This window comes from Gymnoscopelus microlampas, assembly GCF_963454915.1.
Source record: "Gymnoscopelus microlampas genome assembly, chromosome: 7".
Lineage (NCBI taxonomy): Eukaryota > Metazoa > Chordata > Actinopteri > Myctophiformes > Myctophidae > Gymnoscopelus > Gymnoscopelus microlampas.
The window spans coordinates 58493530-58517872 of record NC_139944.1 but is presented as its reverse complement, the minus strand read 5'-3'; the positions used below and the strand labels follow the sequence as shown (position 1 = coordinate 58517872).

The 24343-nt window shown below is 41.6% G+C and overlaps 1 protein-coding gene across 1 annotated transcript in view; it reads right to left on the bottom strand.

Moving 5' to 3' along the window:
• The window catches only part of dnah9 (dynein, axonemal, heavy chain 9), a gene marked incomplete at both ends in the record, with an annotated part of 202183 nt that overhangs the window by 74954 nt on the left and 102886 nt on the right, over window positions 1–24343 (bottom strand). The window contains 2 exons of the mRNA XM_084061956.1: window positions 8321–8459; window positions 9464–9621. Coding sequence (XP_083918082.1) covers window positions 8321–8459; window positions 9464–9621 — 297 coding nt within the window. The remainder of the gene's footprint in view (window positions 1–8320; window positions 8460–9463; window positions 9622–24343) is intronic.

Here is a 24343-nt window from a genome sequence, read left to right as displayed (position 1 = left end):
TAATATTACCTGTTTAGACAGTAGCTCTTTACACAGTGATATTATTAATATAATATTACCTGTTTAGACAGTAGCTCTTTACACTGTGATATTATTATTAATATAATATTACCTGTTTAGACAGTAGCTCTTTACACAGTGATATTATTATTAATATAATATTACCTGTTTAGACAGTAGCTCTTTACACAGTGATATTATTAATATAATATTACCTGTTTAGACAGTAGCTCTTTACACAGTGATATTATCATTAATATAATATGACCTGTTTAGACAGTAGCTCTTTACACAGTGATATTATTATTAATATAATATGACCTGTTTAGATAGCAGCTCTTTACACAGTGATATTATTATTAATATAATATTACCTGTTTAGACAGCAGCTCTTTACACAGTGATATTATTATTAATATAATATTACCTGTTTAGACAGCAGCTCTTTACACAGTGATATTATTATTAATATAATATTACCTGTTTAGACAGCAGCTCTTTACACAGTGATATTATTATTAATAGAATATTACCTGTTTAGACAGCAGCTCTTTACACAGTGATATTATTAATATAATATTACCTGTTTAGACAGCAGCTCTTTACACAGTGATATTATTATTAATATAATATTACCTGTTTAGACAGTAGCTCTTTACACAGTGATATTATTATTAATATAATATTACCTGTTTAGACAGCAGCTCTTTACACAGTGATATTATTATTAATATAATATTACCTGTTTAGACAGCAGCTCTTTACACAGTGATATTATTATTAATATAATATTACCTGTTTAGACAGCAGCTCTTTACACAGTGATATTATTATTAATATAATATTACCTGTTTAGACAGTAGCTCTTTACACAGTGATATTATTAATATAATATTACCTGTTTAGACAGTAGCTCTTTACACAGTGATATTATCATTAATATAATATTACCTGTTTAGACAGCAGCTCTTTACACAGTGATATTATCATTAATATAATATTACCTGTTTAGACAGCAGCTCTTTACACAGTGATATTATTATTAATATAATATTACCTGTTTAGACAGCAGCTCTTTACACAGTGATATTATTATTAATATAATATTACCTGTTTAGACAGCAGCTCTTTACACAGTGATATTATTATTAATATAATATTACCTGTTTAGACAGTAGCTCTTTACACAGTGATATTATTAATATAATATTACCTGTTTAGACAGTAGCTCTTTACACAGTGATATTATTAATATAATATTACCTGTTTAGACAGCAGCTCTTTACACTGTGATATTATTATTAATATAATATTACCTGTTTAGACAGTAGCTCTTTACACAGTGATATTATTATTAATATAATATTACCTGTTTAGACAGTAGCTCTTTACACAGTGATATTATTAATATAATATTACCTGTTTAGACAGCAGCTCTTTACACAGTGATATTATTATTAATATAATATTACCTGTTTAGACAGCAGCTCTTTACACAGTGATATTATTATTAATATAATATTACCTGTTTAGACAGTAGCTCTTTACACAGTGATATTATTAATATAATATTACCTGTTTAGACAGTAGCTCTTTACACAGTGATATTATTAATATAATATTACCTGTTTAGACAGCAGCTCTTTACACTGTGATATTATTATTAATATAATATTACCTGTTTAGACAGTAGCTCTTTACACAGTGATATTATTAATATAATATTACCTGTTTAGACAGCAGCTCTTTACACAGAGATATTATTAATATAATATTACCTGTTTAGACAGTAGCTCTTTACACAGTGATATTATTATTAATATAATATTACCTGTTTAGACAGCAGCTCTTTACACAGTGATATTATTAATATAATATTACCTGTTTAGACAGCAGCTCTTTACACAGTGATATTATTAATATAATATTACCTGTTTAGACAGTAGCTCTTTACAAAGTGATATTATTAATATAATATTACCTGTTTAGACAGTAGCTCTTTACACAGTGATATTATTATTAATATAATATTACCTGTTTAGACAGCAGCTCTTTACACAGTGATATTATTAATATAATATTACCTGTTTAGACAGCAGCTCTTTACACAGTGATATTATTAATATAATATTACCTGTTTAGACAGTAGCTCTTTACACAGTGATATTATTATTAATATAATATTACCTGTTTAGACAGCAGCTCTTTACACAGTGATATTATTATTAATATAATATTACCTGTTTAGACAGTAGCTCTTTACACAGTGATATTATTAATATAATATTACCTGTTTAGACAGTAGCTCTTTACACAGTGATATTATTAATATAATATTACCTGTTTAGACAGCAGCTCTTTACACTGTGATATTATTATTAATATAATATTACCTGTTTAGACAGTAGCTCTTTACACAGTGATATTATTAATATAATATTACCTGTTTAGAAAGCAGCTCTTTACACTGTGATATTATTATTAATATAATATTACCTGTTTAGACAGTAGCTCTTTACACAGTGATATTATTATTAATATAATATTACCTGTTTAGACAGCAGCTCTTTACACAGTGATATTATTATTAATATAATATTACCTGTTTAGACAGTAGCTCTTTACACAGTGATATTATTATTAATATAATATTACCTGTTTAGACAGCAGCTCTTTACACAGTGATATTATTATTAATATAATATTACCTGTTTAGACAGTAGCTCTTTACACAGTGATATTATTAATATAATATTACCTGTTTAGACAGTAGCTCTTTACACTGTGATATTATTATTAATATAATATTACCTGTTTAGACAGTAGCTCTTTACACAGTGATATTATTATTAATATAATATTACCTGTTTAGACAGTAGCTCTTTACACAGTGATATTATTAATATAATATTACCTGTTTAGACAGTAGCTCTTTACACAGTGATATTATCATTAATATAATATGACCTGTTTAGACAGTAGCTCTTTACACAGTGATATTATTATTAATATAATATGACCTGTTTAGATAGCAGCTCTTTACACAGTGATATTATTATTAATATAATATTACCTGTTTAGACAGCAGCTCTTTACACAGTGATATTATTATTAATATAATATTACCTGTTTAGACAGCAGCTCTTTACACAGTGATATTATTATTAATATAATATTACCTGTTTAGACAGCAGCTCTTTACACAGTGATATTATTATTAATAGAATATTACCTGTTTAGACAGCAGCTCTTTACACAGTGATATTATTAATATAATATTACCTGTTTAGACAGCAGCTCTTTACACAGTGATATTATTATTAATATAATATTACCTGTTTAGACAGTAGCTCTTTACACAGTGATATTATTATTAATATAATATTACCTGTTTAGACAGCAGCTCTTTACACAGTGATATTATTATTAATATAATATTACCTGTTTAGACAGCAGCTCTTTACACAGTGATATTATTATTAATATAATATTACCTGTTTAGACAGCAGCTCTTTACACAGTGATATTATTATTAATATAATATTACCTGTTTAGACAGTAGCTCTTTACACAGTGATATTATCATTAATATAATATTACCTGTTTAGACAGCAGCTCTTTACACAGTGATATTATTATTAATATAATATTACCTGTTTAGACAGCAGCTCTTTACACAGTGATATTATTATTAATATAATATTACCTGTTTAGACAGCAGCTCTTTACACAGTGATATTATTATTAATATAATATTACCTGTTTAGACAGTAGCTCTTTACACAGTGATATTATTAATATAATATTACCTGTTTAGACAGTAGCTCTTTACACAGTGATATTATTAATATAATATTACCTGTTTAGACAGCAGCTCTTTACACTGTGATATTATTATTAATATAATATTACCTGTTTAGACAGTAGCTCTTTACACAGTGATATTATTATTAATATAATATTACCTGTTTAGACAGTAGCTCTTTACACAGTGATATTATTAATATAATATTACCTGTTTAGACAGCAGCTCTTTACACAGTGATATTATTATTAATATAATATTACCTGTTTAGACAGCAGCTCTTTACACAGTGATATTATTATTAATATAATATTACCTGTTTAGACAGTAGCTCTTTACACAGTGATATTATTAATATAATATTACCTGTTTAGACAGTAGCTCTTTACACAGTGATATTATTAATATAATATTACCTGTTTAGACAGCAGCTCTTTACACTGTGATATTATTATTAATATAATATTACCTGTTTAGACAGTAGCTCTTTACACAGTGATATTATTAATATAATATTACCTGTTTAGACAGCAGCTCTTTACACAGAGATATTATTAATATAATATTACCTGTTTAGACAGTAGCTCTTTACACAGTGATATTATTATTAATATAATATTACCTGTTTAGACAGCAGCTCTTTACACAGTGATATTATTAATATAATATTACCTGTTTAGACAGCAGCTCTTTACACAGTGATATTATTAATATAATATTACCTGTTTAGACAGTAGCTCTTTACATAGTGATATTATTAATATAATATTACCTGTTTAGACAGTAGCTCTTTACACAGTGATATTATTATTAATATAATATTACCTGTTTAGACAGCAGCTCTTTACACAGTGATATTATTAATATAATATTACCTGTTTAGACAGCAGCTCTTTACACAGTGATATTATTAATATAATATTACCTGTTTAGACAGTAGCTCTTTACACAGTGATATTATTATTAATATAATATTACCTGTTTAGACAGCAGCTCTTTACACAGTGATATTATTATTAATATAATATTACCTGTTTAGACAGTAGCTCTTTACACAGTGATATTATTAATATAATATTACCTGTTTAGACAGTAGCTCTTTACACAGTGATATTATTAATATAATATTACCTGTTTAGACAGCAGCTCTTTACACTGTGATATTATTATTAATATAATATTACCTGTTTAGACAGTAGCTCTTTACACAGTGATATTATTAATATAATATTACCTGTTTAGACAGCAGCTCTTTACACTGTGATATTATTATTAATATAATATTACCTGTTTAGACAGTAGCTCTTTACACAGTGATATTATTATTAATATAATATTACCTGTTTAGACAGCAGCTCTTTACACAGTGATATTATTATTAATATAATATTACCTGTTTAGACAGTAGCTCTTTACACAGTGATATTATTATTAATATAATATTACCTGTTTAGACAGCAGCTCTTTACACAGTGATATTATTATTAATATAATATTACCTGTTTAGACAGTAGCTCTTTACACAGTGATATTATTATTAATATAATATTACCTGTTTAGACAGTAGCTCTTTACACAGTGATATTATTAATATAATATTACCTGTTTAGACAGTAGCTCTTTACACAGTGATATTATCATTAATATAATATGACCTGTTTAGACAGTAGCTCTTTACACAGTGATATTATTATTAATATAATATGACCTGTTTAGACAGCAGCTCTTTACACAGTGATATTATTATTAATATAATATTACCTGTTTAGACAGCAGCTCTTTACACAGTGATATTATTATTAATATAATATTACCTGTTTAGACAGCAGCTCTTTACACAGTGATATTATTATTAATAGAATATTACCTGTTTAGACAGCAGCTCTTTACACAGTGATATTATTAATATAATATTACCTGTTTAGACAGCAGCTCTTTACACAGTGATATTATTATTAATATAATATTACCTGTTTAGACAGTAGCTCTTTACACAGTGATATTATTATTAATATAATATTACCTGTTTAGACAGCAGCTCTTTACACAGTGATATTATTATTAATATAATATTACCTGTTTAGACAGCAGCTCTTTACACAGTGATATTATTATTAATATAATATTACCTGTTTAGACAGCAGCTCTTTACACAGTGATATTATTATTAATATAATATTACCTGTTTAGACAGTAGCTCTTTACACAGTGATATTATTAATATAATATTACCTGTTTAGACAGTAGCTCTTTACACAGTGATATTATCATTAATATAATATTACCTGTTTAGACAGCAGCTCTTTACACAGTGATATTATCATTAATATAATATTACCTGTTTAGACAGCAGCTCTTTACACAGTGATATTATTATTAATATAATATTACCTGTTTAGACAGCAGCTCTTTACACAGTGATATTATTATTAATATAATATTACCTGTTTAGACAGCAGCTCTTTACACAGTGATATTATTATTAATATAATATTACCTGTTTAGACAGTAGCTCTTTACACAGTGATATTATTAATATAATATTACCTGTTTAGACAGTAGCTCTTTACACAGTGATATTATTAATATAATATTACCTGTTTAGACAGCAGCTCTTTACACAGTGATATTATTATTAATATAATATTACCTGTTTAGACAGCAGCTCTTTACACAGTGATATTATTATTAATATAATATTACCTGTTTAGACAGCAGCTCTTTACACAGTGATATTATTATTAATATAATATTACCTGTTTAGACAGCAGCTCTTTACACAGTGATATTATTAATATAATATTACCTGTTTAGACAGCAGCTCTTTACACAGTGATATTATTAATATAATATTACCTGTTTAGACAGCAGCTCTTTACACTGTGATATTATTATTAATATAATATTACCTGTTTAGACAGTAGCTCTTTACACAGTGATATTATTATTAATATAATATTACCTGTTTAGACAGTAGCTCTTTAGACAGTGATATTATTAATATAATATTACCTGTTTAGACAGCAGCTCTTTACACAGTGATATTATTATTAATATAATATTACCTGTTTAGACAGCAGCTCTTTACACAGTGATATTATTATTAATATAATATTACCTGTTTAGACAGTAGCTCTTTACACAGTGATATTATTAATATAATATTACCTGTTTAGACAGTAGCTCTTTACACAGTGATATTATTAATATAATATTACCTGTTTAGACAGCAGCTCTTTACACTGTGATATTATTATTAATATAATATTACCTGTTTAGACAGTAGCTCTTTACACAGTGATATTATTAATATAATATTACCTGTTTAGACAGCAGCTCTTTACACAGAGATATTATTAATATAATATTACCTGTTTAGACAGTAGCTCTTTACACAGTGATATTATTATTAATATAATATTACCTGTTTAGACAGCAGCTCTTTACACAGTGATATTATTAATATAATATTACCTGTTTAGACAGCAGCTCTTTACACAGTGATATTATTAATATAATATTACCTGTTTAGACAGTAGCTCTTTACACAGTGATATTATTAATATAATATTACCTGTTTAGACAGTAGCTCTTTACACAGTGATATTATTATTAATATAATATTACCTGTTTAGACAGCAGCTCTTTACACAGTGATATTATTAATATAATATTACCTGTTTAGACAGCAGCTCTTTACACAGTGATATTATTAATATAATATTACCTGTTTAGACAGTAGCTCTTTACACAGTGATATTATTATTAATATAATATTACCTGTTTAGACAGCAGCTCTTTACACAGTGATATTATTATTAATATAATATTACCTGTTTGGACAGTAGCTCTTTACACAGTGATATTATTAATATAATATTACCTGTTTAGACAGTAGCTCTTTACACAGTGATATTATTAATATAATATTACCTGTTTAGACAGCAGCTCTTTACACTGTGATATTATTATTAATATAATATTACCTGTTTAGACAGTAGCTCTTTACACAGTGATATTATTAATATAATATTACCTGTTTAGACAGCAGCTCTTTACACTGTGATATTATTATTAATATAATATTACCTGTTTAGACAGTAGCTCTTTACACAGTGATATTATTATTAATATAATATTACCTGTTTAGACAGCAGCTCTTTACACAGTGATATTATTATTAATATAATATTACCTGTTTAGACAGTAGCTCTTTACACAGTGATATTATTATTAATATAATATTACCTGTTTAGACAGCAGCTCTTTACACAGTGATATTATTATTAATATAATATTACCTGTTTAGACAGTAGCTCTTTACACAGTGATATTATTATTAATATAATATTACCTGTTTAGACAGCAGCTCTTTACACAGTGATATTATTATTAATATAATATTACCTGTTTAGACAGTAGCTCTTTACACAGTGATATTATTATTAATATAATATTACCTGTTTAGACAGTAGCTCTTTACACACAGTGATATTATTAATAATATAATATTACCTGTTTAGACAGTAGCTCTTTACACAGGGTGTACAGGGTGATGAACTTCCTGGCCAGGAGACGAGCGTCCAGGAAGCCTTCGGCCACCAGCATGATCTCACAGATCAGCTCGAAGTCTGGCACCACCATGGCACATGGTCTGTAAGAGCCAATCAGAAGAGAGAGTTACCATGGCACATGGTCTGTAAGAGCCAATCAGAAGAGAGAGTTACCATGGCACATGGTCTGTAAGAGCCAATCAGAAGAGAGAGTTACCATGGCACATGGTCTGTAAGAGCCAATCAGTGAGAAAGCACAACTTGTAGACGGGCTAGTTTCACTATTTTGTTTAATGTTTTTTATTTGTTTATGGATTTCTTGAATTCTTTCTGAAAAAATGCAGAAACTTTCTTGATTTATTTTCTTTTGTTTGAGAAGATGATGGTCCGGATTATAAATGTTTTGATATTACATAGTTTAGACCAATGATAGGTCCTTATATTACACACTTTAGACCAATGATAGGTCCTTATATTACACACTTTAGACCAATGATAGGTCCTTATATTACACACTTTAGACCAATGATAGGTCCTTATATTACACACTTTAGACCAATGATAGGTCCTTATATTACACACTTTAGACCAATGATAGGTCCTTATATTACACAGTTTAGACCAATGATAGGTCCTTATATTACACACTTTAGACCAATGATAGGTCCTTATATTACACACTTTAGACCAATGATAGGTCCTTATATTACACACTTTAGACCAATGATAGGTCCTTATATTACACACTTTAGACCAATGATAGGTCCTTATATTACACACTTTAGACCAATGATAGGTCCTTATATTACACAGTTTAGACCAATGATAGGTCCTTATATTACACACTTTAGACCAATGATAGGTCCTTATATTACACACTTTAGACCAATGATAGGTCCTTATATTACACACTTTAGACCAATGATAGGTCCTTATATTACACACTTTAGACCAATGATAGGTCCTTATATTACACACTTTAGACCAATGATAGGTCCTTATATTACCTATGATCCTAGATTACTGTCTCTATGCATGTGATGTATTACCTTGTTTACTGTAAGTCACTCTGGATTGACATAGTAAATGGTAAAACGGTCCTGACCTGAACAGAGCCTTGAGGTTCTCCGGCAGCTTGGTGCGTCCTGCGTATCCAGGGTTCATGGTGATGAAGATCCCCACCGAGGGCACCAGGCTGACCTCCTCCCCCAGGAAGTTGAACCTCTGCTTCCTGTCCCGCACCGCGTCCTGGATGCTCTTCACCTGGAACAACGTTACACACAGGTTACCACACCTTTCTATTGTCTCCTTCTGACCCAACACAACGTTACCACACCTTTCTATTGTCTCCTTCTGACCCAACACAACGTTACCACACCTTTCTATTGTCTTTCTGACCCAACACAACGTTACCACACCTTTCTATTGTCTCCTTCTGACCCAACACAACGTTACCACACCTTTCTATTGTCTCCTTCTGACCCAACACAACGTTACCACACCTTTCTATTGTCTCCTTCTGACCCAACACAACGTTACCACACCTTTCTATTGTCTCCTTCTGACCCAACATAACGTTACCACACCTTTCTATTGTCTCCTTCTGACCCAACACAACGTTACCACACCTTTCTATTGTCTCCTTCTGACCCAAATACTACACAATGTCATCACATCATTATATCATATTGTACCTGAACAGCCACCACAGACATATTATTAATATTATTATTATTATTATTATATTATTGTACCTGAACAGCCACCACAGACATATTAATATTATTATTATTATTATTATTATATTATTGTACCTGAACAGCCACCACAGACATATTAATATTATTATTATTATTATTATATTATTGTACCTGAACAGCCACCACAGACATATTAATATTATTATTATTATATTATATTATTGTACCTGAACAGCCACCACAGACATATTAATATTAATATTATTATTATTATTATTATTACCCCTATTCACTTTGGCGTGCACATAAGGCATCGACTATTGGAAGTGTACACGGCCAAATTTCCAGACCCCACTGTGCAGCCTGTGGGGGCGTGAAAATTCAGGGGGAGGACTGTACATGTCCTCGGGGCCCCCCTTTGCCCGTGGACACCACTTGTTCGCCCATCAGTCTTACGGATTACCCACACAGATGTTTTTCACTTTTGTTTAAGTTTTAGGGTCCTATCTTGCAGTTCAAGCATAATTCCACAGGGTGGCAGGGTGTCAGGGTGGCAGGCTATGAGCCAAAACTATTAGAAATGAACAGTGTACACCTCTCACACTATACTATGGGAAACGACGTTTCCCATAGTATAGTGTGGGAGGTGTACACGGCGTGTACACCTCCCAAACTATACTATGAGAAACGGCGTTTCTGATCTTGTGACCTCCTGGGACGCTGTTTCTGGGCGGTTTCTCACCAAATTTGTGCCAGACCCCCCCAGTTAGACCTTCTCGAGGCTAGGCTAGCCTTGTCCAGCCTAGTCCAGCCTATTACAGAGCGAACTATTAGAAATGTGCTCCGTGTACACGGCGTGTACACCTCCCACACTATGCTATGGGAAAAGCCGTTTCTGATCATGTGACCTCCCGGGACGTTGTTCCTGGGCGGGGTCTCGCCAAGTTCGTGCTAAGCCCCCCCCCCCCCCCCCCACCCGATGGACCCTCTCGAAGATAGGCTAGCCTCCATCAATCAATCAATCAATCAATCAAGGCCAACTATTAGAAATGTGCTCTGTGTACACGGCGTGTACACCTCCCACACTATGCTATGGGAAAAGCCGTTTCTGATCATGTGACCTCCGGGGACGTTGTTCCTGGGCGGGGTCTCGCCAAGTTCGTGCCAAGCCCCCCCCCCCACCCCCACCCCCCCCGATGGACCCTCTCGACGATAGGCTAGCCTCCATCAATCAATCAATCAATCAATCAAGGCCAACTATTAGAAATGTGCTCTGTGTACACGGCGTGTACACCTCCCACACTATGCTATGGGAAAAGCCGTTTCTGATCATGTGACCTCCGGGGACGTTGTTCCTGGGCGGGGTCTCGCCAAGTTCGTGCCAAGCCCCCCCCCCCACCCCCACCCCCCCCGATGGACCCTCTCGACGATAGGCTAGCCTCCATCAATCAATCAATCAATCAAGGCCAACTATTAGAAATGTGCTCTGTGTACACGGCGTGCACACCTCCCACATTATGCTATGGGAAACGGCGTTTCTGATCATGTGACCTCCCGGGACGCTGTTTCTGGGCGGGGTCTCGCCAAATTTGTGCCACACCCCCCCCTCCGATGGACCTTCTCGAGGCTAGGCTAGCCTTGTCCAGCCTAGTCCAGCCTATTACAGAGCGAACTATTAAAAATGTGCTCCGTGTACACAACGTGTACACCTCCCACACTATGCTATGGGAAAAGCCGTTTCTGATCATGTGACCTCCTTGGACGCTGTTTCTGGGCGGGTTCTCACCAAATTTGTGCCAGACCCCCCCCGTTAGACCTTCTCGAGGCTAGGCTAGCCTTGTCCAGCCTAGTCCAGCCTAGTCCAGCCTAGTCCAGCCTATTACAGAGTGAACTATTAGAAATGTGCTCCGTGTACACGGCGTGTACACCTCCCACACTATGCTATGGGAAAAGCCGTTTCTGATCATGTGACCTCCCGGGACGTTGTTCCTGGGCGGGGTCTCGCCAAGTTCATGCCAAGCCCCCCCCCCCCCCCCCCCCCCCCGATTGGCCGTCTCGACGATAGGCTAGCCTCCATCAATCAATCAATCAATCAATCAAGGCCAACTATTAGAAATGTGCTCTGTTTACAGGGCGTGTAAACATCCCACACTATGCTAAGGGAAACGGCGTTTCTGATCATGTGACCTCCCGGGACGCTGTTTCTGGGCGGGGTCTCGCCAAATTTGTGCCACACCCCCCCCTCCGATGGACCTTCTCGAGGCTAGGCTAGCCTTGTCCAGCCTAGTCCAGCCTATTACAGAGCGAACTATTAAAAATGTGCTCCGTGTACACAACGTGTACACCTCCCACACTATGCTATGGGAAAAGCCGTTTCTGATCATGTGACCTCCTTGGACGCTGTTTCTGGGCGGGTTCTCACCAAATTTGTGCCAGACCCCCCCCGTTAGACCTTCTCGAGGCTAGGCTAGCCTTGTCCAGCCTAGTCCAGCCTAGTCCAGCCTAGTCCAGCCTATTACAGAGCGAACTATTAGAAATGTGCTCCGTGTACACGGCGTGTACACCTCCCACACTATGCTATGGGAAAAGCCGTTTCTGATCATGTGACCTCCCGGGACGTTGTTCCTGGGCGGGGTCTCGCCAAGTTCATGCCAAGCCCCCCCCCCCCCCCCCCCCGATTGACCGTCTCGACGATAGGCTAGCCTCCATCAATCAATCAATCAATCAATCAAGGCCAACTATTAGAAATGTGCTCTGTTTACAGGGCGTGTAAACATCCCACACTATGCTATGGGAAACGGCGTTTCTGATCATGTGGCCTCCCGGGACGCTGTTTCTGGGCGGGGTCTCGCCAAATTTGTGCCACACCCCCCCCCCCCCGATGGACCTTCTCGAGGCTAGGCTAGCCTTGTCCAGCCTAGTCCAGCCTATTACAAAGCGAACTATTAGAAATGTTCTCCGTGTACACGGCGTGTACACCTCCCACACCATGCTATGGGAAAAGGCGTTTCTGATCATGTGACCTCCCGGGACGCTGTTTCTGGGCGGGTTCTCACCAAATTTGTGCCAGACCCCCCCCCGTTAGACATTCTCGAGGCTAGGCTAGCCTTGTCCAGCCTAGTCCAGCCTAGTCCAGCCAATTACAGAGCGAACTATTAGAAATGTTCTCCGTGTACACGGCGTGTACACCTCCCACACTATGCTATGGGAAAAGCCGTTTCTGATCATGTGACCTCCCGGGACGTTGTTCCTGGGCGGGGTCTCGCCAAGTACGTGCCAAGCCCCCGCCCCCCCCCCCCCCCCCCCCCCGATGGACCCTCTAGACGATAGGCTAGCCTCCATCAATCAATCAATCAATCAATCAAGGCCAACTAATTGAAATGTGCTCTGTGTACACGGCGTGTACACCTCCAACATTATGCTTTGGAAGACGGCGTTTCTGATCATATGACCTCCCGGGACGCTGTTTCTGGACGGGGTCTCGCCAAATTTGTGCCACACCCCCTCCCGATGGACCTTCTCGACGCTAGGCTAGCCTTGTCCATTCAAGTCCAGCCTATTACAGAGCGAACTATTAGAAATGTGCTCCGTGTACACGGCGTGTACACCTCCCACATTATACTATGGGAAATGGCGTTCCTGATCATGTGACCTCCCGGGACGCTGTTGCTGGGCGGAGTCTCGCCAAATTCGTGCTTTGCCCCCCCCCCGATGGACCCTCTCGAGGCTAGGCTAGCCTCAATCAATCAATCAATCAATCAAAGCCAACTATTAGAAATGTGCTCCGTGTACACGGCGTGTACACCTCCCACACTATGCTATGGGAAAAGCCATTTCTGATCATGTGACCTCCCGGGACGCTGTTTCTGGGCGGGTTCTCACCAAATTTGTGCCAGACCCCCCCCCGTTAGACCTTCTCGAGGCTACGCTACTCTTGTCCAGCCTAGTCCAGCCTATTACAGAGCGAACTATTAGAAATGTTCTCTGTGTACACGGCGTGTACACCTCCCACACTATGCTATGGGAAAAGCTGCTTCTGATCATGTGACCTCCCGGGACGCTGTTCCTGGGCGGGGTCTCGCCAAGTTCGTGCTAAGCCCCCCCCCCCCCCCCCCACCCGATGGACCCTCTCGAAGATAGGCTAGCCTCCATCAATCAATCAATCAATCAATCAAGGCCAACTATTAGAAATGTGCTCTGTGTACACGGCGTGTACACCTCCCACACTATGCTATGGGAAAAGCCGTTTCTGATCATGTGACCTCCGGGGACGTTGTTCCTGGGCGGGGTCTCGCCAAGTTCGTGCCAAGCCCCCCTCCCCACCCCCACCCCCCCCGATGGACCCTCTCGACGATAGGCTAGCCTCCATCAATCAATCAATCAATCAAGGCCAACTATTAGAAATGTGCTCTGTGTACACGGCGTGCACACCTCCCACATTATGCTATGGGAAACGGCGTTTCTGATCATGTGACCTCCCGGGATGCTGTTTCTGGGCGGGGTCTCGCCAAATTTGTGCCACACCCCCCCCTCCGATGGACCTTCTCGAGGCTAGGCTAGCCTTGTCCAGCCTAGTCCAGCCTATTACAGAGCGAACTATTAAAAATATGCTCCGTGTACACAACGTGTACACCTCCCACACTATGCTATGGGAAAAGCCGTTTCTGATCATGTGACCTCCTTGGACGCTGTTTCTGGGCGGGTTCTCACCAAATTTGTGCCAGACCCCCCCCGTTAGACCTTCTCGAGGCTAGGCTAGCCTTGTCCAGCCTAGTCCAGCCTAGTCCAGCCTAGTCCAGCCTATTACAGAGTGAACTATTAGAAATGTGCTCCGTGTACACGGCGTGTACACCTCCCACACTATGCTATGGGAAAAGCCGTTTCTGATCATGTGACCTCCCGGGACGTTGTTCCTGGGCGGGGTCTCGCCAAGTTCATGCCAAGCCCCCCCCCCCCCCCCCCCCCCCGATTGACCGTCTCGACGATAGGCTAGCCTCCATCAATCAATCAATCAATCAATCAAGGCCAACTATTAGAAATGTGCTCTGTTTACAGGGCGTGTAAACATCCCACACTATGCTATGGGAAACGGCGTTTCTGATCATGTGACCTCCCGGGACGCTGTTTCTGGGCGGGGTCTCGCCAAATTTGTGCCACACCCCCCCCTCCGATGGACCTTCTCGAGGCTAGGCTAGCCTTGTCCAGCCTAGTCCAGCCTATTACAGAGCGAACTATTAAAAATGTGCTCCGTGTACACAACGTGTACACCTCCCACACTATGCTATGGGAAAAGCCGTTTCTGATCATGTGACCTCCCGGGACGCTGTTTCTGGGCGGGTTCTCACCAAATTTGTGCCAGACCCCCCCCCGTTAGACATTCTCGAGGCTAGGCTAGCCTTGTCCAGCCTAGTCCAGCCTAGTCCAGCCTAGTCCAGCCAATTACAGAGTGAACTATTAGAAATGTGCTCCGTGTACACGGCGTGTACACCTCCCACACTATGCTATGGGAAAAGCCGTTTCTGATCATGTGACCTCCCGGGACGTTGTTCCTGGGCGGGGTCTCGCCAAGTTCATGCCAAGCCCCCCCCCCCCCCCCCCCCCCCGATTGACCGTCTCGACGATAGGCTAGCCTCCATCAATCAATCAATCAATCAATCAAGGCCAACTATTAGAAATGTGCTCTGTTTACAGGGCGTGTAAACATCCCACACTATGCTATGGGAAACGGCGTTTCTGATCATGTGACCTCCCGGGACGCTGTTTCTGGGCGGGGTCTCGCCAAATTTGTGCCACACCCCCCCCTCCGATGGACCTTCTCGAGGCTAGGCTAGCCTTGTCCAGCCTAGTCCAGCCTATTACAGAGCGAACTATTAAAAATGTGCTCCGTGTACACAACGTGTACACCTCCCACACTATGCTATGGGAAAAGCCGTTTCTGATCATGTGACCTCCCGGGACGCTGTTTCTGGGCGGGTTCTCACCAAATTTGTGCCAGACCCCCCCCCGTTAGACATTCTCGAGGCTAGGCTAGCCTTGTCCAGCCTAGTCCAGCCTAGTCCAGCCTATTACAGAGCGAACTATTAGAAATGTTCTCCGTGTACACGGCGTGTACACCTCCCACACTATGCTATGGGAAAAGCCGTTTCTGATCATGTGACCTCCCGGGACGTTGTTCCTGGGCGGGGTCTCGCCAAGTACGTGCCAAGCCCCCGCCCCCCCCCCCCCCCCGATGGACCCTCTAGACGATAGGCTAGCCTCCATCAATCAATCAATCAATCAATCAAGGCCAACTAATTGAAATGTGCTCTGTGTACACGGCGTGTACACCTCCAACATTATGCTTTGGAAGACGGCGTTTCTGATCATATGACCTCCCGGGACGCTGTTTCTGGACGGGGTCTCGCCAAATTTGTGCCACACCCCCTCCCGATGGACCTTCTCGACGCTAGGCTAGCCTTGTCCAGCCAAGTCCAGCCTATTACAGAGCGAACTATTAGAAATGTGCTCCGTGTACACGGCGTGTACACCTCCCACATTATACTATGGGAAATGGCGTTCCTGATCATGTGACCTCCCGGGACGCTGTTGCTGGGCGGAGTCTCGCCAAATTCGTGCTGTGCCCCCCCCCCCCCCGATGGACCCTCTCGAGGCTAGGCTAGCCTCAATCAATCAATCAATCAATCAAAGCCAACTATTAGAACTGTGCTCCGTGTACACGGCGTGTACACCTCCCACACTATGCTATGGGAAAAGCCGTTTCTGATCATGTGACCTCCCGGGACGCTGTTTCTGGGCGGGTTCTCGCCAAATTTGTGCCAGACCCCCCCCCGTTAGACCTTCTCGAGGCTACGCTACTCTTGTCCAGCCTAGTCCAGCCTATTACAGAGCGAACTATTAGAAATGTTCTCTGTGTACACGGCGTGTACACCTCCCACACTATGCTATGGGAAAAGCTGCTTCTGATCATGTGACCTCCCGGGACGTTGTTCCTGGGCGGGGTCTCGCCAAGTTCGTGCCAAGCCCCCCCCCCCCCCCCGATGGACCCTCTCGACGATAGGCTAGCCTCCATCAATCAATCAATCAGTCAATCAAGGCCAACTAATCTAAATGTGCTCTGTGTACACGGCGTGTACACCTCCAACATTATGCTTTGGAAGACGGCGTTTCTGATCATGTGACCTCCCGGGACGCTGTTTCTGGACGGGGTCTCGCCAAATTTGTGCCACACCCCCTCCCGATGGACCTTCTCGACGCTAGGCTAGCCTTGTCCAGCCAAGTCCAGCCTATTACAGAGCGAACTATTAGAAATGTGCTCCGTGTACACGGCGTGTACACCTCCCACATTATACTATGGGAAATGGCGTTCCTGATCATGTGACCTCCCGGGACGCTGTTGCTGGGCGGAGTCTCGCCAAATTCGTGCTTTGCCCCCCCCCCGATGGACCCTCTCGAGGCTAGGCTAGCCTCAATCAATCAATCAATCAATCAAAGCCAACTATTAGAAATGTGCTCCGTGTACACGGCGTGTACACCTCCCACACTATGCTATGGGAAAAGCCATTTCTGATCATGTGACCTCCCGGGACGCTGTTTCTGGGCGGGTTCTCACCAAATTTGTGCCAGACCCCCCCCCGTTAGACCTTCTCGAGGCTACGCTACTCTTGTCCAGCCTAGTCCAGCCTATTACAGAGCGAACTATTAGAAATGTTCTCTGTGTACACGGCGTGTACACCTCCCACACTATGCTATGGGAAAAGCTGCTTCTGATCATGTGACCTCCCGGGACGCTGTTCCTGGGCGGGGTCTCGCCAAGTTCGTGCCAAGCCCCCCCCCCCCCCCGATGGACCCTCTCGACGATAGGCTAGCCTCCATCAATCAATCAATCAATCAATCAAGGCCAATTACTAGAAATGTGCTCTGTTTACACGGCGTGTACACCTCCCACACTGTGCTATGGGAAACGGCGTTTCTGATCATGTGACCTCCCGGGACACTGTTTCTGGGCGGGGTCTCGCCAAATTTGTGCCACACCCCCCCCCCCCGATGGACCTTCTCGAGGCTAGGCTAGCCTTGTCCAGCCTAGTCCAGCATATTACAGAGCGAACTATTAGAAATGTGCTCCGTGTACACGGCGTGTACAACTCCCACACTATGCTATGGGAAGAGCCGTTTTTGATCATGTGACCTCCCGGGACGCTGTTTCTGGGCAGGTTCTTACCAAATTTGTGCCAGACCCCCCCCCCCCCCCCGTTAGACCTTCTCGAGGCTAGGCTAGCCTTGTCCAGCCTAGTCCAGCCTATTGCAGAGCGAACTATTAGAAATTTGCTCCGTGTACACGGCGTGTGCACCTCCCAAACTATGCTATGGGAAAAGCCGTCTGTACTAAACTCTACTGGGCTCTAATAGAATGGAATAGGCTCTAGTAGGCTATGCTAGGCTGTCCTAGGCTTTAGTAGGCTGTACGAGACAGTATTGTAATATAAGCCTAGAAACGTTAATGTAAAGCTATTGGTCGTGCACACAGACTCATGTAAAAACTATTGCCCGTGTACACAGTGGTTAGTCTCAAATGTGAGGAGCCACAGGGCTGACAATATTAGCATAGTCCAGCTTAATAGAGCCTAGTACAGCCTAGTACACCCTGGTCTAGCCTATTCAAGCCCGATCCAGCTTACAATAGCCTAGTACAGCCCTCTAACTAGCCCCCCTCTCCTAGTCTATTCCCCCACTAGGCTGGACTAGGCTAGACTTGGCTGTACTAAACTCTACTGGGCTCTAATAGGCTGGACTAGGCTCTAATAGGCTGGGCTAGGCTGTACTAGGCTCTAGTAGAATGCACGAGACAGTACTGTACTATAAGCCTAGAAACGTTATTGTAAAACTATTGGTCGTGCACACAGATTCATGTAAAAACTATTGCCTGTGTACACAGTGGTTAGTTTAAAGTGTGAGGAGCCACAAGGCTGACAAGAGCCTAGTCCAGCCTAATAGAACCTAGTAGAGCCTAGAAAAGCCTAGTACACCCTCGTCTGGCCTTTTCAAGCCCGATCCAGCTTAGTATAGCCTACTACAGCCCTCTAACTAGCCCCCCTCTCCTAGTCTAATCCCCCACTAGGCTGGACTAGGCTAGACTTGGCTCTGCTAAACTCTACTGGGCTCTAATAGGCTGGACTAGGCTCTAGTAGGCTAAGCTAGGCTGTACTAGGCTCTATTAGGCTGTAAAAGACAGTATTGTACTATAAGCTCAGAAAGGCTAATGTAAAACTATTGGTCGTGCACACAGACTCATGTAAAAACTATTGCCCGTGTACACAGTGGTTAGTTTCAAGTGTGTGAGGAGCCACAGGGCTGACAAAAGCCTAGTCCAGCCTAATAGAGCCTAGTAAAGCCTAGCACAGCCTAGTACACCCTGGTCTAGCCTATTCAAGCCTGATCCAGCTTAGTATAGCCTAGTACAGCCATCTAACTAGCCCCCCTCTCCTAGTCTATTCCCCTACTAGGCTGGACTAGGCTAGATTTGGCTGTACTAAACTCGACAGGGCTCTAATAGGCTGGACTAGGCTCTAATAGATTGGGCTAGGCTGTACTAGGCTCTAGTAGAATGCACGAGACAGTACTGTACTATAAGCCTAGAAACGTTAATGTAAAACTATTGGTCGTGCACACAGATTCATGTAAAAACTATTGCCTGTGTACACAGTGGTTAGTTTAAAGTGTGAGGAGCCACAAGGCTGACAAGAGCCTAGTCCAGCCTAATAGAACCTAGTACAGCCTAGAAAAGCCTAGTACACCCTCGTCTGGCCTTTTCAAGCCCGATCCAGCGTAGTATAGCCTACTACAGCCCTCTAACTAGCCCCCCTCTCCTAGTCTAATCCCCCACTAGGCTGGACTAGGCTAGACTTGGCTCTGCTAAACTCTACTGGGCTCTAATAGGCTGGACTAGGCTCTAGTAGGCTAAGCTAGGCTGTACTAGGCTCTATTAGGCTGTAAGAGACAGTATTGTACTATAAGCTCAGAAAGGCTAATGTAAAACTATTGGTCGTGCACACAGACTCATGTAAAAACTATTGCCCGTGTACACAGTGGTTAGTTTCAAGTGTGTGAGGAGCCACAGGGCTGACAAAAGCCTAGTCCAGCCTAATAGAGCCTAGTAAAGCCTAGCACAGCCTAGTACACCCTGGTCTAGCCTATTCAAGCCTGATCCAGCTTAGTGTAGCCTAGTACAGCCATCTAACTAGCCCCCCTCTCCTAGTCTATTCCCCTACTAGGCTGGACTAGGCTAGATTTGGCTGTACTAAACTCGACAGGGCTCTAATAGGCTGGGCTAGGCTCTATTAAGCTGGGCTAGGCTGTCCTAGGCTTTAGTAGGCTGTAAGAGACAGTATTGTACTATAAGCCTAGATATGTTAATGTAAAACTATTGGTCGTGCACACAGACTCATGTAAAAACTATTGCCCGTGTACACAGTGGTTAGTCTCAAGTGTGAGGAGCCACAGGGCTGACAATATTAGCATAGTCCAGCCTAATAGAGCCTAGTACAGCCTAGTACAGCCTAGTACACCCTGGTCTAGCCTATTCAAGCCAGATCCAGCTTAGTATAGCCTAGTACAGCCCTCTAACTAGCCCCCCTCTCCTAGTCTATTCCCCCACGAGGCTGGACTAGGCTAGACTTGGCTGTACTAAACTCTACTGGGCTCTAATAGGCTGGACTAGGCTCTAATAGGCTGGGCTAGGCTGTACTAGGCTCTAGTAGAATGCACAAGACAGTACTGTACTATAAGCCTAGAAACGTTAATGTAAAACTATTGGTCGTGCACACAGACTCATGTAAAAACTATTGCCCGTGTACACAGTGGTTAGTTTAAAGTTTGAGGAGCCACAAGGCTGACAAGAGCCTAGTCCAGCCTAATAGAACCTAGTACAGCCTAGAAAAGCCTAGTACACCCTCGTCTGGCCTATTCAAGCCCGATCCAGCTTAGTATAGCCTACTACAGCCCTCTAACTAGCCCCCCTCTCCTAGTGTAATCCCCCACTAGGCTGGACTAGGCTAGACTTGGCTGTGCTAAACTGTACTGGGCTCTAATAGGCTGGACTAGGCTCTAGTAGGCTAGGCTAGGCTGTAGTAGGCTCTATTAGGCTGTAAGAGACAGTATTGTACTATAAGCTCAGAAAGGCTAATGTAAAACTATTGGTCGTGCACACAGACTCATGTAAAAACTATTGCCCGTGTACACAGTGGTAAGTTTCAAGTTTGAGGAGCCACTGGGTTGAAAAGAGCCTAGTCCAGCCTAATGGAGCCAAGTACAGCCTAGCACAGCCTAGTACACCCTGGTCTAGCCTATTCAAGCCTGATCCAGATAAGTATAGCCTACTACAGCTCTCTAACTAGCCCTCCTCTCCTAGTTTATTCCCCCACTAGGCTGGACTAGGCTAGACTTGGCTGTACTAAACTCGACAGGGCTCTAATAGGCTGGACTAGACTCTAGTAGGCTGGGCTAGGCTGTACTAGGATCTAGTAGAATGCACGAGACAGTACTGTACTATAAGCCTAGAAAGGTTAATGTAAAACTATTGGTCGTGCACACAGACTCATGTAAAAACTATTGCCCGTGTACACAGTGGTAAGTTTAAAGTGTGAGGAGCCACAAGGCTGACAAGAGCCTAGTCCAGCCTAATATAATCTAGTACAGCCTAGCAAAGCCTTGTACACCCTGGTCTAGCCTATTCATGCCTGATCCAGCTTAGTATAGCCTAGTAGAGCCATCTAACTAGCCCCCCTCTCCTAGTCTATTCCCCTACTAGGCTGGACTAGGCTAGATTTGGCTGTACTAAACTCGACAGGGCTCTAATAGGCTGGGCTAGGCTCTATTAAGCTGGGCTAGGCTGTCCTAGGCTTTAGTAGGCTGTACGAGACAGTATTGTACTATAAGCCTAGATACGTTAATGTAAAACTATTGGTCGTGCACACAGACTCATGTAAAAACTATTGCCCGTGTACAAAGTGGTTAGTCTCAAGTGTGAGGCGCCACAGGGCTGACAATATTAGCATAGTCCAGCCTAATAGAACCTAGTACAGCCTAGTACAGCCTAGTACACCCTGGTGTAGCCTATTCAAGCCAGATCCAGCTTAGTATAGCCTAGTACAGCCCTCTAACTAGCCCCCCTCTCCTAGTCTATTCCCCCACGAGGCTGGACTAGGCTAGACTTGGCTGTACTAAACTCTACTGGGCTCTAATAGGCTGGACTAGGCTCTAATAGACTGGGCTAGGCTGTACTAGGCTCTAGTAGAATGCACAAGACAGTACTGTACTATAAGCCTAGAAACGTTAATGTAAAACTATTGGTCGTGCACACAGACTCATGTAAAAACTATTGCCCGTGTACACAGTGGTTAGTTTAAAGTTTGAGGAGCCACAAGGCTGACAAGAGCCTAGTCCAGCCTAATAGAACCTAGTACAGCCTAGAAAAGCCTAGTACACCCTCGTCTGGCCTATTCAAGCCCGATCCAGCTTAGTATAGCCTACTACAGCCCTCTAACTAGCCCCCCTCTCCTAGTCTAATCCCCCACTAGGCTGGACTAGGCTAGACTTGGCTGTGCTAAACTGTACTGGGCTCTAATAGGCTGGACTAGGCTCTAGTAGGCTAGGCTAGGCTGTACTAGGCTCTATTAGGCTGTAAGAGACAGTATTGTACTATAAGCTCAGAAAGGCTAATGTAAAACTATTGGTCGTGCACACAGACTCATGTAAAAACTATTGCCCGTGTACACAGTGGTAAGTTTCAAGTTTGAGGAGCCACTGGGTTGAAAAGAGCCTAGTCCAGCCTAATGGAGCCAAGTACAGCCTAGCACAGCCTAGTACACCCTGGTCTAGCCTATTCAAGCCTGATCCAGATAAGTATAGCCTACTACAGCTCTCTAACTAGCCCTCCTCTCCTAGTTTATTCCCCCACTAGGCTGGACTAGGCTAGACTTGGCTGTACTAAACTCGACAGGGCTCTAATAGGCTGGACTAGACTCTAGTAGGCTGGGCTAGGCTGTACTAGGATCTAGTAGAATGCACGAGACAGTACTGTACTATAAGCCTAGAAACGTCAATGTAAAACTATTGGTCGTGCACACAGACTCATGTAAAAACTATTGCCCGTGTACACAGTGGTAAGTTTAAAGTTTGAGGAGCCACAAGGCTGACAAGAGCCTAGTCCAGCCTAATATAATCTAGTACAGCCTAGCAAAGCCTAGTACACCCTCGTCTGGCCTATTTAAGCCCGATCCAGCTTAGTATAGCCTACTACAGCCCTCTAACTAGCCCCCCTCTCCTAGTCTAATCCCCCACTAGGCTGGACTAGGCTAGACTTGGCTGTGCTAAACTCTACTGGGCTCTAATAGGCTGGACTAGGCTCTAGTAGGCTAGTCTAGGCTGTACTAGGCTTTAGTAGTCTGTAAGAGACAGTATTGTACTATAAGCTCAGAAAGGCTAATGTAAAACTATTGGTCGTGCACACAGACTCATGTAAAAACTATTGCCTGTGTACACAGTGGTTATTTTCAAGTGTGAGGATCCACAGGGCTGATAAGAGCCTAGTCCAGCCTAATAGACCCTAGTACAGCCTAGCAAAGCCTTGTACACCCTGGTCTAGCCTATTCATGCCCGATCCAGCTAAGTGTAGCCTACTACAGCCCTCTAAAAAGCCCCCTCTCCTAGTCTATTCCCCAACTAGGCTGGACTAGGCTAGACTTGGCTCTACTAAACTGTACTGGGCTCTAATAGGCTGTAGTAGGCTCTAGTAGGCTGTGCTAGGCTATACTAGAATCTAGTAGGCTGTGCTAGGCTGTCCTAGGCTCTAGTAGGCTGTAAGAGACAGTATTGTACTATAAGCCTATAAACTTTAATGTAAAAATAATGGTCGTGCACACAGACTCATGTAAAAACTATTGCCCGTGTACACAGTGGTTAGTTGCAAGTGTGTGAGGAGCCACAGGGCTGACAAGAGCCTAGTCCAGCCTAATAGAGCCTAGTAAAACGAAGCACAGCCTAGTACACCCTGGTCTAGCCTATTCAAGCCCGATCCAGCTTAGTATCGCCTAGTACAGCCATCTAACTAGCCCCCCCCTCTCCTAGTCTATTCCCCCACTAGGCTGGACTAGGCTAGATTTGGCTGTACTAAACTCGACAGGGCTCTAATAGACGGGGCTAGGCTCTATTAGGCTGGGCTAGGCTGTCCTAGGCTTTAGTAGGCTGTAAGAGACAGTATTGTACTATAAGCCTATAAACTTTAATATAAA